Source organism: Dendropsophus ebraccatus, chromosome 9 (genome assembly GCF_027789765.1).
Source record: "Dendropsophus ebraccatus isolate aDenEbr1 chromosome 9, aDenEbr1.pat, whole genome shotgun sequence".
NCBI lineage: Eukaryota > Metazoa > Chordata > Amphibia > Anura > Hylidae > Dendropsophus > Dendropsophus ebraccatus.
The window spans coordinates 42,964,146-42,982,150 of record NC_091462.1 but is presented as its reverse complement, the minus strand read 5'-3'; the positions used below and the strand labels follow the sequence as shown (position 1 = coordinate 42,982,150).

Genomic DNA, 18,005 nt, shown 5'->3' with positions numbered 1-18,005 from the left:
TTGATGCTATCCTGTCGCCACAACACAAGCAAACCTATGAGAAACCTACAAATAATTACAGTATTTTATAGAGTGTCACCTTCTCCTCATAAACCTAAAACCATTCCTATCACCACCAGCAGTGGAAGTCTTCCCATTCACCACAGCATAAACTTCCTATGCCCACATCATACAATATAGAGACATTTACCTGGCTTAGCAGTCGTCTGTTGGCACAGTTGATTCCTCCTATAAAAACCATATTGGGCATAATAGGCTTGGGAAACTCAAAGACAAAGTCATATTTAAGAAGCCAGATGGACCCTCTCCTGTAAAGGTCCATAGCACTGACATCTCTTTTCAAAAACTCTGTGGCCAGTTTGCCATAGGGAGAATACAGCATATCAAACATTGCACAATCAACTAGCCTTACAAACACGTTCAGCAGTCTCTGGCTGAAGGTCATGTGGTCAGTGTAGGTGGTAAACAGTCTGGGTACGTAGGAAGGAGGGCTAGGAGACAGAGCTGCTTCTTGGGCTATTCCAAAAATGGTGCCAGTCGTGAAGAAAACAGAAGGGACAGAGAGGTATTCAGCAATGATCTCACCACATGGAAATATGGGGTCACTCAGGATGGCATCAAACTTGCCTTTTTTCAAATATTCAATAAGTGTTTCATTGTGAAGAAGGTTCTGGCAGGACGTTAGAAGCCAACTTGTTGCATCTGTTACTCTTCTATACACTAGCTGTATCTTCTGTGGAATCGTCTTGTGTTCAAACACTTCTCGACTCACTTGCTTGACAAGATCCTCCATAATTTCTTTATGGTGCTGCACCTGGAAGGTCTGCAGGTCATAACCCGAATCTTTAATGATGACATTAGCTTCAGGAGCGACTACAACAATTTGGTGCCCTCTTTGGGATAAGCTGTCTACCAAGTCTTTCATGCTGATCCAGTGGCTTCCTTCCTGTAGCACCACAAGGAGTCTCCCACATTGCGACAAACTGACCAGCAAAAACACAATATAGACAGTTAAAGGCCTACAAAACTGGCCACTCATGTTTGCTGTTAGATTTCTGTAGAGGAAAGCTTTGTACTATAGACCTAGCAGGAAAGGCGTGTACTTGCAGGGAGGCTGGATTTTCATTTTGTTTCACTGTTTGTTTTTGATGATGACAGAAGAGGAAAATGTTAAGGTTGAAGCGCTCCTGCTAGGGGAGCAGACATGCTGAAAATTCCAAAGAAAGTGGATTTGGCAGCGTTCCAGCAAAACATTCCAGAAGAGCAGTAGTACTGTAGCCGGGGGGCAATACAGCGACTGTAAAGCAAAGACTAACTCCACCCGACACACATGCTAAACTGATGTTCCTCCTTTAGTTTAAATACATCGTGTTGTTAATTCTATACTCGGATTGTCCTCAGCTGACTTATATTAAGGGCTACAACCAATAGTGGACAATGTGCATTTTCGACACTTGTTTTATAGCCAAAACTCGGAGTAAATCTCTAGGAGATAGAAAAGCATAAGACCTCATTCAGAAATATCATATACAGGAGAATATAAACCCTTTCATTATGCCTCCATGTAAACCATAGACTAAAGTTGGCCAAATTCACCAATTTCAGTGGGTTTGGCCAAAAGTTAACTGTCCCCCAACAGATATTGGTGAAGAGAATGGAGGGTCAGGTGTCCCTATTTTGGGAGAGATAATCTGGAACCAGGGCTGTCTGGCAGTGGCTTATCCCTCCAGATATGGGAAACTTGTGCTGAACATTCACGTATATGGGAAGGTCGGGACGGAATAAACTTTCAGACGATAGTTATGGAAAGTTTTTGTAACCTTACTTCAGTGGGAGCTGAGCTGTAGTAACCCAACATAGCCACTTCACAATGTATATGTGGACACTGCAGCTCTGGCAATCAGCTGTTTGGGGGGGATGCCAAAAGACCCCCTGATCTGATATTGACCTATACTAAGACTACATTCACATGTCCTGTAAGTTTGTGGATCCACAAATTGAAGTCCCTTTGATTTCAATTAGGCTGTTCAGTATTAAGGATCCATATTCTGTATCCTAAAAAATTACTGACCAACCCTAGTGTGGACCATAACTGTGGCAGGGACACACCCATAGAGGTCTATGGGATCCATATTTTGTGCGGACATTCCGGACATTACCTCTACTACATCCGCAAAAATACAGATCCATAATTCTAGCTAGTGTCATCATTTCGACCATTCCTCCTTTTTTACAATTACTTTCCACTTCGCGAAAAATACAAATGAATACAGACTCATTATGGGTGCATTACGGGTGCATTTTGGGGTTTAAAATCTGCAGACGTAATATCTGTTTCTGAAAAATTCTGGAACATGTGATTGTTGCCAAAGGTTAAGTCATCAATTGAAATCTTTAAATCTTATCTGTTTACACTTTGAAGCAATCTCTACAGACCCTGAAAATTCTAGAATGAGGACTGACTTAAAAGAAAACCGAGATTAAACAAGATGTTTAGTTTGGAGGATAAGCAGTATAGGTCATGACTTTGTTATTAAGACTAGCTGCTACATAATAAGAAAAGAGCACCAGACTTCCTGATATCACCAGAGTAGCCTTTTTTTATTATTACACATGGGGGGGGGGGGGTTCATTTTTGTGATCAGTGGTTTGATAGGATGACCCCCAAAAAAGTGCCATGTCATTGTGAGATTGAGAGAAATGTCTATTCTGTGATCTTTTTATCATGGCATGATAAATTCACATTAACAAACTTACATGACCCTAGGTAAAGGTTATCTCTTATTTCAACAAGTAACAGAGTCCATCCTCACTGGGGATACCTGCCAGGATTGCTCTAGGTGACAGTGCATGAAGGACAGGGTGACTTACAGCTGTAAAAACTACAACAGATTAATAATTACTAACATAGTTTTATATATATATATATATATATATATATATATATATATATGTGTGTTTTGTATATAACTGACATTACAGCTTTTACAATATATGTCATCCAGCTTTCCTGTGCTTTTGAACTTTAAGTCTTGGTGTATTATATTGCTAGCCATATATATTTGATATTTGTCAGTCGAACCTGCAGTTTTTGGTGGGATCAGTTCACCATATTGTGTGTATGGAGGCCTCCCAAGTCTCAAATGGTGTTGGGTGAGAGTGTAGTGTCCCACTACGTGGTTTATTTTTTCTTCTTTCTCACACCTAGGCAAAAGAGTTTTCTCTACAGTGTCAGAGTAAGGACAGTAAGGAGCTGTACCTTCCTCCAACCGCTAGGTGTCACTCTCCTTCACAGAACAACTGCAGTTACTACAGGTTTAGTTACACACACCCCCTTCCCTCTGTTGTGAGCACTTCCTTTAGGAGAGTAGACCTGTTCCTGACCAGCTAGTTACCCAACCTTAATTGGTTGCTAGACCAACCCCTCAGGGGAACCAGACACAAGGAAGTATCACCCCTTGCCTACGCTGTGGATTTTTCTAGTTTCAGGGCAGTCAATCACCTAAATAAAGGAGAGGACTTTAAAGGTTGAACCTGCAGTAGAGCACAGTGCAAGTTCAGCCGCTCTCTACTGACTAACACTCGAGTAGGAAGGATATTACTAGCTCCAGGAAAAACTGCAAACAATTGTATCAGCTCTCCATACCTCAGTAATATTTGTTTCAATGGCTGTCCGGAAAATGAAGCACGAGAGACCTATATTGCGGGCCATGTCCTGTATTAGTATATAATGCAAAAGAAAAAGGGATTTCGGTCTCTAGCTTCTTAAAAAGTTCCAAACTTTATTTTGACATCATCATCTAAAATCCAGTAATTAAAAACACGCCGACGCGTTGCGAGGTAGACACCTCTTAATCATGGCATAGAAACCTTAAATACACAAAAGTACAAATACCTTATGCAAGATGTGACGCCCTCTGGGGGAAACTCCCACTGCCGTGGGTAACACCTGTGCAAAGGAAACCACATGACTTGCTTCCACAAGAAAAACGTGAACTGGATCAATAAATATAGAGTAAATCATTTCTGTAGTTTAAGCCATATGGAAATCTTGTATTAAACTTTAAAATCCAAAAAGCTTCACGTTTTCTTAATAGGCTTTCCCAATCCCTCCTCTTTTTGGTTTATTTACTCGTTCTAGCGCACTAACCCGTAGGGTTGTTACGCTGCTATTGTGACAATCAATGAAATGTTTTGAAAAACCAGATACGGAACACCGCGGGTTATCAGAACCTCCTTTTTTAATGTCTCCCAAGTGTTCACCTATGCGAGTTTTCAATTTTCTGATACTGGAGCCTATGTATTGTAATTTGCATTGAGCAATATAGATGGTGTGAGTGGTTGAACAGTTTATAAATGATTTTATTGTGTGACTAATCCCTGTACTATAGGACGTGATAACGGATTGTTTTTCAACAAACGCACACATGCTGCACCGCGGCTGTGCGCATCTGAAAAAACCTGCAGTTGAAAGCCAATTGTATTCCCTATTATGATTGTTCCCAATGCTTAATACACTCGGAGACAGCAAGTTTCCAATTGTTTTTCCTCTCCGTGCTACGCATCTAACTCCTGAAGTAAGCATTTGTTCACACTTGTGATCCTGATAGAGCATGGGTAGGTACTTGCGTATGATGTTACAAATATCCTTGCTATACATGGTAGAAAAAGTGAGAGAAGATCCCTTTCCCCCATTACTATTTTGTTTAGCATTTGAATTAACCATCTCATTACCACTAGCTCTGTCTTTCATATGGTGTGATCTATTTTGTTTTTCAGCTATTCACTTGGCACGTTCTATTACTTCACTTCTGTACCCTCTAGCTCTTAAACTAACTATCAGATCTTGTACTCCTTTGTTATAACTGTCAGTGTCAGAACAGTTGCGACGTGTCCTAATAAATTCCCCTATTGGGAGATTCCGTGTTACATGTGGAGGGTGACTGCTCCTCGCATGTAGAAGACCATTACCTGAGCTGGGTTTACGATAAAGACTAGTGTGAATAGTGCCATCCACCAAACTTAGAGTAAGATCTGAAAAAAAAATTGACTCTATTTTGTACTCAAATGTAAACCTGAGATTCAATGTGTTGGCATTAATGTAACGCAAAAAATCCTGTGCCTGTGTTTCTGTGCCTAGCCATACCAGGAGGAGGTCGTCTATGTACCTTCCGTACCACCCAATAACCCCCTGGTATGGGTTATGGGCACTGTAAAGGACGACTTCCTCCCAGTATGCCATGTAAATGTTGGCTAAAGATGGATAGAAACTCGCGCCCATCGGGCAACCCACCAACTGTAATTAAAAAGTATCCAGAAACTGAAAAAAATTATTGGATAACAAAAATTGCGTTACTTCCAAAAGGTAATCTTGCAAAACTAAATTATAATTGCTATATTTTCGAAGATGCTCTATCATGGGGTATGCTTGGGTACAGGGCCACCACGTCGCATGATAGCCATGTACCTCCTGCAAATCGGGGGAATTTCTCAATGTTGGCAACCAAACGTTAACTGTCCCTAATGTATCCTATTGTTCTTTTGGCTAGGAGCTGTAACAAATTGTCCATCCATATGCAAAGACGTTCCTGTAGTGAGCCTATTCCAAAGCGGAGTTCCGTATCGGGTTTTTCAAAACATTTCATTGATTGTCACAATAGCAACGTAACAACCCTACGGGTTAGTGCACTAGAACGAGTAAATAAACCGAAAAGAGGAGGGGATTGGAAAAGCCTATTAAGAAAACGTGAAGCTTTTTGGATTTTAAAGTTTAATACAAGATTTCCACATGGCTTAAACTACAGAAATGATTTACTCTATATTTATTGATCCAGTTCACGTTTTTCTTGTGGAAGCAAGTCATGTGGTGTTACCCACGGCAGTGGGAGTTTCCCCCAGAGGGCGTCCCATCTTGCATAAGGTATTTATACTTTTGTTTATTTAAGGTTTCTATGCCATGATTAAGAGGTGTCTACCTCGCAACGCGATTTTAGATGATGATGTCAAAATAAAGTTTGGAACTTTTTAAGAAGCTGGAGACCGAAATCCCTTTTTCTTTTGCATTAATTGCTAGCTCCACCCAGTGACAGGAGACCTGGGAATCGTACTACTCCAATTCAAATAAAGTGGGACTCTGTCATCTATACGGCTGCACCTGCATCTACATTCCGCACCTCAAATTAGTCCTAATCAAGGTTCAGTTGCCGTGTGTCTAGGGGTGGGTGTTACCACTCCTGGCCACCGTGAAAATTAGCTCCCAAAACACCAGAACCCACCAGCAGGCCCAACACCAGTTCCAGCAACTCGGGCCACGGCAAGAGAGGGATCCGTCATGTTGGATTTCAATTGCCTGATCCTTTTGTTTTCTCAGTGAAAAGAGCAACTAACTGAGCCAAACAGGCATGTGTATGGTGGGGAATAGGAGCAACAGGTGTAAGCTGAACAAACATTTGGGGGCACATTTATCACGTGTGTTTGGTTTTTTTTTACACAGCACTAAATTTAAAATTCCCATGGTTTTGTGCCACCGTATTTATGAAAAGGCACACACCTCTTGATAAATCCAGCAACACGCAAAAAAATCTACACCAGTTCAGAACTGGCATCAATTTTTAGCCTGTTTTATTTATAAAAAATTTTTTTTTGCTATTCTAGGCACAAATACTGATGAATTTGACCATGCTGTGTCCCTGCCCCCCCCCCCCCTTCACCCATTAGGCGCACAAGGTGCAATCTTGCACACTGGGGGTCCTTGGTCCTACGCACAGACCTTGATAAATGTGTCCCTTGATCTACAGCAGGCATAGGGAACCTGTAGCCCTCCGCAGCTAAACCTCTGGCTGTCCTGGCATCAGGTGAATTGTAGTAGAGATCATTTAAATGGCAGCTATATTATAGTATTGTATTACATAACTTTTACATAACTATTACAAACTATTCTGCACATTTTTTTATATGTAAAAATAAAAAAAAACTTTGATATTACTGTTATCGAAGTGATCCACAGAAAAAAGTTAGCTTTACAGTGAATGTCATCAAAACAAAACCCCAATTCTTCCCCACTTTTTTTCCATAAAATTGTGTGGCTAAAGAAAGGGTGCTGTCAAAGATGTCCCATAATAAACAAGCTCTCATGTAGCTCTCAGATAAAAACAACAACATAAAAAAACCTTTCTTTCCAAACTCATTGGCAAATACATTTTTGATTAGTTGGGGTCTGGGTATTTGTGCATCATCAGAGGTCTAATCACCCAGAGCCAGGAGAAGCACCTCGGTAAGCGCTTCTCTCCCAGGCTCACTGCAGAAGTCAGTCTACATACAGTAGACTTAAAGGGGTTTGCCAGGTAACTAAAATAGATATCCAATAATTCCTCCTCCTGGAGACTAACATTCTGTTGAATACTTGTCTCCTTCCCTAAGTTCTGACTGTGCTCTCTTCTGCTGAAGTCTGCTGAAGGTCTGACCCCAACCAATATAGGAGGAGTCCAGCCCTTTTGGAAATCCGTCAGCCAGCAGGGCAGGGGGGAATTTGAGAACAAGTACAAACTTACCTCTCTCCGCACCCACAGTGAGTGGCAGGACTGGCCTCAGGACCCCCGCCAGAAGGTATTGGCCGCTAAGCCAATCAGTGACTGGAGCGGAATCCATCCCAGTCACTGACTGGCTGAGCGGCCAGTCAATCAGCTGTGTCATGACCTTTCAGGGCCCGGGCTCACTGCAGGCACAGGGAGAGGTAAGTTTGTACTTGTTATCAAATTTCCCCTGCCCCTGCTGACTTTTCCAAACGGCCGGACTTTTCCTTTAACTGAGCTCAGGTTGAAGGTGGCCAGAGTGTTATATGGTGCAAGACCAATGAGGCCAGCGATTGAGTGCTGACAGCCCCATAAGAATTGGTGACATAACTTAATCACTTTCATTCTTCAGAAATTTCTCACAGCCACCTATAATTAGAATGATGGTATGTATTATTCTGTTACATGCAAGCTTTATTTCTGTAGAATTCTCCTATGCATCGATTTAATGGATCGATCCTGTCAGACTAATCTGATCGGCTTTTATGAAGAGGTAAGTTATAGACTGGACCTGGGGGAGGCTGTGGATGTTGTGTATCTGGACTTTTCAAAGGCATTTGATACTGTGCCGCATGAAAGGTTGGTCTATAAAATGAGGAGGCAGGGAGTAGGGGAAAATGTATGCAAATGGTTAAGTAACTGGCTGAGAGATAGAAAACAGAGGGTGATCATTGATGGAACTTATTAAGATTGGGTTTTAGTTAGTAGAATAGAATCTCCATTTTTGCAGATGATACTAAACTGGGTAAAGTAATCAGCACAGAGGAGGATAATATTAGAGAGGGATTTGGAGAAGCTGGAGACTTGGGCAGAGAAATGGCAAATGAAGTTTAACGTGGATAAATGTAAGGTTATGCATTTGGGCAGTAGAAATAATAAGTACAGTAATGTGCTAAATAATCAAACACTGGGTAAAACTACTTCCGAAAAGGACCTGGGGGTATTGGTGGTAAACTCAACTTTAGTGATCAGTGCCAGGCAGCACCTGCCAAGGCTAATAAAATAATGGGATGCATCAGAAGAGGCATAGATGCTAAAGATAAGAATATAGTTTTGCCTCTTTATAAATCACTGGTCAGACCACATATGGAATACTGTGTACGGTTTTAGGCACCGATATATAAGAAGGACACAGCTGGAGCATGTGAAAAATAGGACGACAAAGGTCATAAAGAGAATGGATGGGTTACAGTACCAGGACTGGTTATCAAGCTTGGGGTTACTTTTTACTCCTAGGTCTGTAACCATGACAAGGGGGCATCCTCTACGTCTAGAGGAAAGAAAATTTCACCATCAGCATCGACGGGGATTCTTTACTGAACGAGCGGTAAGACTGGAACTCTCTGCCACATTATGTTGTCATGGCTAATTCATTAAATAAGTTCAAGGGAGGCCTGGATGCTTTTCTTGAAAAATATATTACAAGTTAGGGGCATTAGATTTCTGGTGATATGTTGATCCAGGGGTTATTCTGATTGCCATAGAAGTCGGGAAGGAATTTTCTCCCTGTAATGGGGCAATTGTCATCTTCCTCATAGGGGTTTTTGCCTTCCCCTGGATTAACACCTTATGGTTTCCCTAGGTTGAACCTGATGGACTCTTGTCTTCTTTAAAACTTATTATGTTACTAAATAATGTTACTGTTTGCTATATGGTACAGGAGGAAAGTTACTTCAGGGACAACTGTAACAATTTGATGACCTTTTTCAGATAACCTATACACTAACTTGTGCAAGGCAAAGCATTGGCTTCCATCCTGATCACAAACAACTTATCACCATTAGTAAATCAAAATGAAATAAAAGAATAAAAAACACAGCTAATGACAATGTTCCAGAGTACTCATGATTATGTTCACCACATTCACCCTTGGTTTCTTTTGAACAGCTAGGTCACATCAGTCCATAGATGTCACTGGGTATTTTCAGGACACACAATATACCTTTGCCTTGTAATAAATTAATAAGTGTATGAACATTTGGCAGTGATATCAAAGTAAACTAAGTGATAGGTTATTGAACTAAGACCACAGACATTATACTATCTGACCACTAAAAAGTCTTTGCTTAGATGCCCCAAGCATTCGTGATTACATCCAAGCATACAGTTGACAAATAAATGCACTACTAAGTGTCCTTTAGTGCAGGTATTAAAATCATTGGTATTTGCCTGCATATCTTCCCATGTGAACAGGAATCTGGGGGCAACATGAACTATGCAGTGAGTAGCCCTGCCACATGATTGATAAAGGCTCCGCAAATGCCCACCAATCTCACTGACCGACGCTCATTTGAAGCGCTACCATATAAAAGGGCATCAATGAAGAATCTATGATCAAGTTGGTCTTGGGTATCACCAATACAATTTTGTGTCCCTCTGTTAGGCTGGGATCTAAAGACACAGGACAAGTGAGGCCCTGACACTGGCAACTGCCCCCCCACTGTCCCTGCCTTTTGGAGTTGTCGGCTCCTTAACAGACCGGCCCCAAACTGAAGACTGATCACTATGCTGAGTGATGAACTGATGGAGACAAGACAATACAACACACAATGAAAGGAGAGTCCACTAGCCGGAACAGTAACAAATGGTCGTCACAGGAAGCAAGGGGTAGTCAGAAGTCCAGCCACAAATCAGGAAACCAAAGTAATCACGGTCAGGGAAAAACGCTAGCTTAGTCAAACTCAGAGAGGCTCTATCGCAGGCAACAAGGGATAGGAATAGGTAGAACTTTAAAGCGAACGTACAGAAACCCCTGTCCTCTATGACGTGGCTCCATTGATTCTAATGGAGCCGCGTCATAGAGGGGATGGGGTTTCCCCTCACTTGGGGTGGGCCAGCCCACCTCCAGTGCTTCACCTCGGCCTGAATAGAACGGCGCCGTACACAGGAGCAGGGCCTCGGTTCAAAAAAAGGACCACGGCACCGGCTTCCCCGCGCTGGTGCAGTTCTATAAATGGGTAATACTTAGGGTTGCTTCACACGTACTGGATCCGCAGCAGATTTTACGCTGCGATTCGCGAATTTTTATTCTGCTGCAGATATGGGACCCGGCCCCTTTAACCACTGGCTGCCCCAGCCCGAAGCATACATTACCTGCTCGGCGCCGCAGCTGTGTGAAGCTCCCGGCTCCCTTTGCTCCTCATTAGCCAATCAGTGCTGTCGTGCGATGATTGGCTGATGAGGAGCGAGGGGAGCCAGGAGCTTTACACAGCTGTGGCGCTGAGCAGGTAATGCATGCTCCAGGCAGGGGGCAGCCCTGGAGCATACATCACCTGTTCCAGGCTCCTGCTTGCTTCGGAGCTTCCGGGGATCTCCCGGTGGTCAGCCAATCAGTACGCTTTGGCGGGGCAGCGCACTGATTGGCTGACCGCCGGGAGATGCTGGGAGTCCCCAAAGCAAGCAGGAGCCTGGACCAGGTGATTTATGCTCCAGGCTGGGGCGGCGGGAGTTTAAGGGGCCGGGTTACATATCCGCAGCGGAATGGAAATTCCGCTGGGAATACTGTATGTTACCCATAGACCTTTACATTACATGGCTCCGCAGCGGATTTCGCTGCAAACCCTCAACGTGAAATCCGCTGCGGATCCGGTAAGTGTGAAGGCACCCTTAAAGCGAATGAACCTGATGGTACATTTTTTTTAAGGGAGGTAAAGTCAAGGCCTCAGGTCCTAATTGGGGCAGGAACTCCAACCTCCCCACAAGACCTTAAGCTGACTGGCAGCAGCACCTGCCAGTCAGCATTACTGTGAGCCAAGACACCTGGAACGCCTGGCTAGGGAGCGGCATGGCACCAGCAGCGGCGTATATAGCTAGGGACGCCATTGGCACGCCCTAGCAACCAGCCAGGCCAGTTACCAGGAACGCCATCGGCGTGTCCATAAAGCCAGTTCCTGACACCCTCTTGCTGTATTTTCTTCACCATGCTTCAAGTGTCCATGCAGTTTTCAGGATACAGAGCTGGTACATTTCTACAGTTCCAGAGACCCACATTAGAAGAGAAAACCCATGCAATTTCAAATAATCTGATGATCATTGTTAATAGCTTTCTTTCAAGTTAATCCGATTATTTTAGCACACCCTATATACCTGAATGACTCAAACAGGAAACACTCCCTTGTCTAACAACAACATATCACTTTGGAAAAAGAATATGATTAATGCTCCATGGTTACCTTTAAAATCATTAAAACATTGAAAAGCTTGAAAAGTTTTTGTTTTGATGCCTGTTTATCTGTTAAGTGTTAGAAAGAATGAAAATATTTGATGGAATGTATCAATGCTTTAACTAGAAAACGGATACAATTTTTGTGCAAAACTCTAAAATTTTGCTCAACACTCTGTTTTTGTGCAAAACACAGCAAAGTAGTAACATTTTGTGCAAATAAGTGCATCTATAAATCCCCCCCCCCCCCCCGCCCCCCGTGTGTTTATATCTGATAATAACAGCTTAGATGCAACTTTGCAAATTAAAAATCAATCCCACTATTTTGTACTTGTAACTTCCATAGAGACCTGTGTGTCTATGATTTCTATACAGACGTGTGTGTATAGCTCCTGTACAGACTTAGGTGGTTATAAAACTCATTTAGTCTGCTGACTGACTGATTTGATATTCTAGATCTTCTTGTTTTAAAAATGTAAGTATTGTTGGTTGCTATTGGCAACAGCTCTAATACAGATTCCCTATTGGGTCTCTGCTACTTTTCTCTCCAGTATTTAGACTGTGTCTCTCCCAAAAACCACACAACCATACTAGAATTATTCCAAACGCATATGTGGAAACCCAGCTCTACCGTTGCAAAACTATCATTACTGACCAGTCATTTATTATGCATCACACTACAAATCTAAAACATTAAAACATGATAATTAGAGATGAGTGAATCGCCCGTCTAAATGAAACGAAGTGCTTCGTTTAATCGGCAAGAGGCTTATGAGCCACCTGCCTTTCAACTCAGTTCCGCTCCCTGCTGCTCCTCCCCAAGTGTCGGGAAAACCTGGATCCAGTCCTGGGAAACTTCTCACAGTATCCCAGAACTGGATCCTGCTTTTCCTGACGCCCAGGGGAATGGAACTGGTTGAAAGGCAGGTGGCTGATAAGCCGCTTGCCCATCAAAGTGCTTTGCTTCGTTTAGGTGGGCAATTTACTCATCTCTAATGATAATAAATAAGTCAGCCACAATACTATGAATGCATACATATGACATATTAGATTACAGTCCGCACCTGATTTAGAGGCTTTTTTTGAGCACAATTGATTCCTCCTATAGTGATCATGTTGGGCATCATCGGCCGTGGAAAGTCTAAGGCAAAGTCAATTTTCAGCAGCCAGATGGCCGCATGGCCCAGAATTTCTTGCAAATTTACATCCTTCTTAAGAAACTCTGTGGCCAGCTGCTCGTAGGGAGAGTAAACTAGATCGCACATCAACGACATAACTAGCTCATACAAGAGATTCTTCACCCTCTGGGGAAAAGTCATATGTTCTGTCAAGCCAGTCATCATCCTAGGTACATATGATAATGGTATTGGGCACTGTGAAGCTTTGGCATCTAGATGACACGGTAGACCATGCAAGAAGAAAACAGAGGGCACAGAAAGGTGCTCAGCAAGTATCTGACCACACGGGAGAAGAGCATCTGTAAAGACAACATCGAAGGTCATCTCCTCTAAGGACTGGATTAGCTGAGAATTGTTCAACAGTCGAGCACAGTTGTCAAACATAAGGGCTGTTCCTTCTTTCATGGTTTTGTGGGTCTTCGTGATCTTCTCCAGTGCAGGTCTTTGCGTGAACAGCTCATATGTGAAAGAAGACAAATGGTCTTGTAGTTGTTGTAATGTGTAAGATACTGGGTAAAACTTGACTTCCCAGTTGGATTCTTGAGATGCCTTAAGAAAGATGTTAATATCTGGTGCGACAATGACAGCATGATGTCCTTTCTGAACCATAATATCCACCACAGGACGCATGCTAAGCCAGTGACTGCCATCTATAGGCACCACAAGAAAGGTCCCAGCATTAACAAATGCTACATGTCCAGAAGTTAGTAATATAATAGTAGTGGTGAGGAATAGAGAGAGCTGCATCAGAGCCATGTTCTTTCCATGTATCTCGGCGAAATAAAGATTTCCTGGACAGGGCGTCTCCATAAATATTCTTTAATATTTAACAGCCTTCACTACGTCACAAAGCTACAACCTAGTACACAGAACCATGAGCTCTGACCTGTTGATTGCAATGGATTAAAGATTATAAAAGTAATGGACCTCACAGTAGTTGGAACATTTGAGTTATTTAACTTGTTTTCTTTAGAGTTGTAGCTGTCTATAGCCAGGCCAGCAAATATTTATTTCCAGGTTTCTTGTACGCCAATGATTCTGGTTATGGAATAACAAGCTGATATTTTCTTATGCAATCGCAAATTCTCGAATAAACCTGAATATTACCAACGCGTCAAAGTAGTTGTAGCATAAAAAGCATATCCATTATTCTGATCACATGGACACTGCTGCTGCACCAGTGCCCTCAGGAGCAATGTTGTTCAACTATTTGTTAGTTACGATACATGATGATAAAAGTCATTGTCATTATCATCATTAAAAGACATTAAATACTACTGTACAATAAATTGACATAATTTATGATGATTGACATTTGCCAAACAATTGGCTGAATTGCTGTCTTTGCCTTTTTGCACCTGTCACAGGTGCTGCCCCTGTGTGGGTGCAGAAAACCTGCAGCTTATAATAAGTGCATACACAATCCAGCTCCCCCCAAAATCACCCTGGTCAAGCACTACCTTTAATCCTTGGTGAGGGCAAAACACAAAAAGTTTTAATGTTTTCAATTTCACAAATGTAGTAACAATTCTTCAATCTTTGTTGCTTTTCCAAGAATAAAAGCACCTGACATATACAAGAATCATGCATTGTGACTAGGGATGGTCTGAACAGAGTTTGGTTTGGGTTCGTACGAACCCGAACCCTCGGTAATGATTCCCGCTGTCTGCCTGCTCCGTGGAGCGGGCGGATCCAGCGGGAGGACCGCCTGGAAAACTGGGATACAGCCATAGCCATAGGCTGTACCCCAGTTTTCCAGGCGTTCCTCCCGCTGTATCCTCCCGCTCCACGGAGCGGGCAGACAGCGGGGATCTGCTGCCGAGTGTTCGGGTTCATACGAACCCGAACCTCGGCAGGTTCGGACCATCCCTAATTGTGACTACTCATGGTGATTTTAGTCCTGGTCATACTACCATTGTACTACCATACTACCATTGCACCTTGTGCTCCATATAAAGGGGTAGTGGTCACTTGTAGTGTAGTGACGTGTGAAGCATATAACAATACCTGCTAAGTATTTTCAGTCCTGACTTCCTTGCATTCTACGTCTGGGTCCAGCTATCATCTGCAGGTCATGGGATCAATGAAGTCAGTGGTGTGTAGAGGACAGTATATTATATGGCCACGCCATAACATCTGCCGCCCTTTAGAGACTCTAACAAATCTGCTACCTTGAGCAATAAACTCATTTTGCCTCATGGCAGAAAATGCCCTGCTACCAATACACAAAAATGTTCAGCTACGGGAATACCAAATGTGTTTCTTATTTTTATTTATTTTTTACACATTTTATTTGTAAAATGGGAAAGGGGATGATATCAGCTATTATTGGGGGAGGGGCATTGTCATATTTTCATAAACATATTTTGAAATTTTCTTTTTAAGGCATCCTAGGGAACTTTTATGAGCAATCAATAGATTGCTTATATTGGTTAATGCTATGCCACTGCATAGCAGTGATCAGTGAGACAGGCGCTCTGCCACTAGAGTCTGCCTGAGGCACTTTAATGCTGGCACTTTAATGTGAAGCACTCACACTGAAGCAGCTCTGCACACATTAAAGACCCCTTCATGTCAGAAAAGTATATATACATTCAAACTGTGCGGGGCATCACATGGGGCATTAAGACATATGGCTAACATGAAGGGGTTTTACGGTAGTATTAGAACATTTTATACAAGCTGGATCTGCAATAAAAAGAAATATAAAAACCTGAAGAGCTTCACAATCTATTAATAAATGTAAGATGGGAAATGGAAAACAAATCATTTGTCAAATTAGAACTTCACTAAGTATGCATATATGCACCTTCATTTGGCCTATACTTACACAAGATTTAAGCTGAGAGGGAAAACAAAAAATAACCAGTCATTGTGGAAGACCACTCACCTTGGTTAATTTCTGATTCTGATCACAGCTATGTCCTCCAATAAAGACCATGTTTGGCATGAGCGGTTTCGGAGTTTCCAGAACAGAGTCATACCTATAGAATAAGATCTCAGCCCGGCTAAAGAGCTCAAGAAACTTAACTTCTTTATGTAAGAATTGGGAGGCCAGTTTTGCATATTCCTTTTCAATTTGTTGACAGGCTATATACTCTATTGACTGAAAAAGAAGGGTCTTGATACGTTGCAAAAAACTGTGCACATCATTGACATCAGCGTAATTCATGTCCGGGCACTTCATGGCCCTGTTGTCCCAACCACAAGGTAACTTTGGTAAAAAATAAACCGATGGTAGGTGCAGTTGTTCTGCAAGGATAGGACCGCAAGGAAAAAATGGATCCATGACTGCAACATCAAAAACGCTTCTTTGTAAAGAATGGATTAAGGCTTGGTCATCTAGTAGATGCAAACAATTACGGGAAAGGATGGAGGCTGTGTAAATCATCCTTCTGGATTCTGTACTGATAGCACTGAGCAGACTGCCTACATGAGACTGACTGAATGTATGGTCCATATATATATTCAGTCCAGGTTCCAAAACAGGAGCTAAATACGTTTTCACAATTAACCCATGGGAGGAATCCATGATCAGGTTATTCTTGGGTATGACCAATACAATGTTGTGTCCCTTTTGTTGTATTTTTTCCACCATGCTACGCATTTCCAGCCAGATTTCAGCATCCTGGGCAATCACCAGTATATTTCCACACCCAACCAGTGCAGGAAGGCCTAGTACCAAATAGATCCAGAGTCCCATAGTTATAGAGAGAATCCGAGCCATTTCCAAGTACTTAGTTCCAGCTAACCTTCTTCTGAAGATCAATGGTAAATGCTTTCCTATAAGTTTAGTTTCCAACCAGTAAAAACCCTGTGTAGCTGAATGACTCAGGAAACACTCCCTTGTTTAACAACAATTTATCACTTTTCAGATAGGTTAGATAAATGTCCATGGTTACCTTTGGAAAAAAGGGGAAAATGGAATTGTGCAAATATTGACCCACATGTATTAATCTGCCTGAAACCATTTACAGATTTCATTTTACAGGTTTCATTTTTCCAGAGCTTGTAAACATATCAAAGTTTTGGATTCAGGCATAGAGATAAATCTGGACCAGTGTGTTTGTCATGAACCGCCACTGATGAGAATTTGGATGCAAAAATAATACATCCCATAGATCTTACACAGATCTATGTGTCCATATGGATACAGCTGACAAACTGTAACCTGATTCTACAGTCATGTCTTAAGGCCTTTCTACATGGGCCGATTACTTGCAATAAGCATTGCTAGAAATGCTCATTCAGCCGATAATGTAAAAGTGTCAGCGATTAGCAGAGGAGAGGGAAAACACTAGCTTGACGCCTGATTGCATCCTTTGAGCAGCCCTGAAAATCATTGTTTACCAGCCTTACATCTCTCTGTGTAAATTGCAATCAGTTTAGATGGCCGCACAAATGATACAGACATTGTTCATGCAGCTCGACTGCTCTATTAGTTGTGCCGTGTGAAGACACTGCAAACAAACACCAATGTGGCTGATGACAGAAGATTGATGCATTTAAAAGCTCCCTTACTCTTTTCTTTCTGCCCCCACTACTACTATCTGTCCACTTGTATGCTACAGAATTAAATGACTTGGAGATACATAGGTCTGTATAGGAGCTTCTAGGGTAGAATGACACTATATAAAAGCAAACAGAATGCCATCTTTGTAACATGGCTGTCATTTTTATACAGTTTATTACTCAGTTTAAAGAGAATCCATCAGCAATATGCTGATAGAACTTTTTTATCTAATTATGATAATAACTAGTCTGGCCCTGATTGGCTGATGCTCTGTCACCCAATGTCTGGGATCTGGTCAGCTGACTAACTAGGGCTTATTTTTAGAGTAGGGCTTATATCTCAAGCCTACTTGAAAAAGCCTGTAAAATGAAGCTAGATCTTATTTTTGGAAAAGGTCTTATTCATAGAGAAACACTATAGTTATGCCCGTGCTTTGAAAAAATACAAGTTTTACCCACTGCCTGATAGGGTCTCTAATGTTTAGGCTGTACATGGTGTTTCCCTGTTGTTTCAAAACTACCCATATATACCAGTGACCAATTACAGCATTGCAAAGTCTAAACAGTTAATAATGATAATGT

The 18,005-nt window shown here is 42.0% G+C and overlaps 1 protein-coding gene across 10 annotated transcripts in view; it reads right to left on the bottom strand.

Annotated features, from left to right (window-relative positions):
* The window catches only part of LOC138800916 (UDP-glucuronosyltransferase 1-6-like), a 78,040-nt gene that overhangs the window by 19,308 nt on the left and 40,727 nt on the right, over positions 1-18,005 (bottom strand). Inside the window, exon 1 of one of the 10 annotated variants that reach the window (XM_069983130.1) lies at positions 15,802-16,653. The exons of 7 other annotated variants lie outside the window; for them this stretch is intronic. In XM_069983130.1, the coding sequence (XP_069839231.1) occupies positions 15,802-16,638 (837 nt within the window). In that variant the 5' untranslated portion in view covers positions 16,639-16,653. Of the gene's footprint in view, positions 1-190; positions 1,055-12,797; positions 13,700-15,801; positions 16,654-18,005 lie in introns of those variants that run through there. 2 more of the 10 variants (XM_069983120.1, XM_069983129.1) reach the window with 2 other exon arrangements.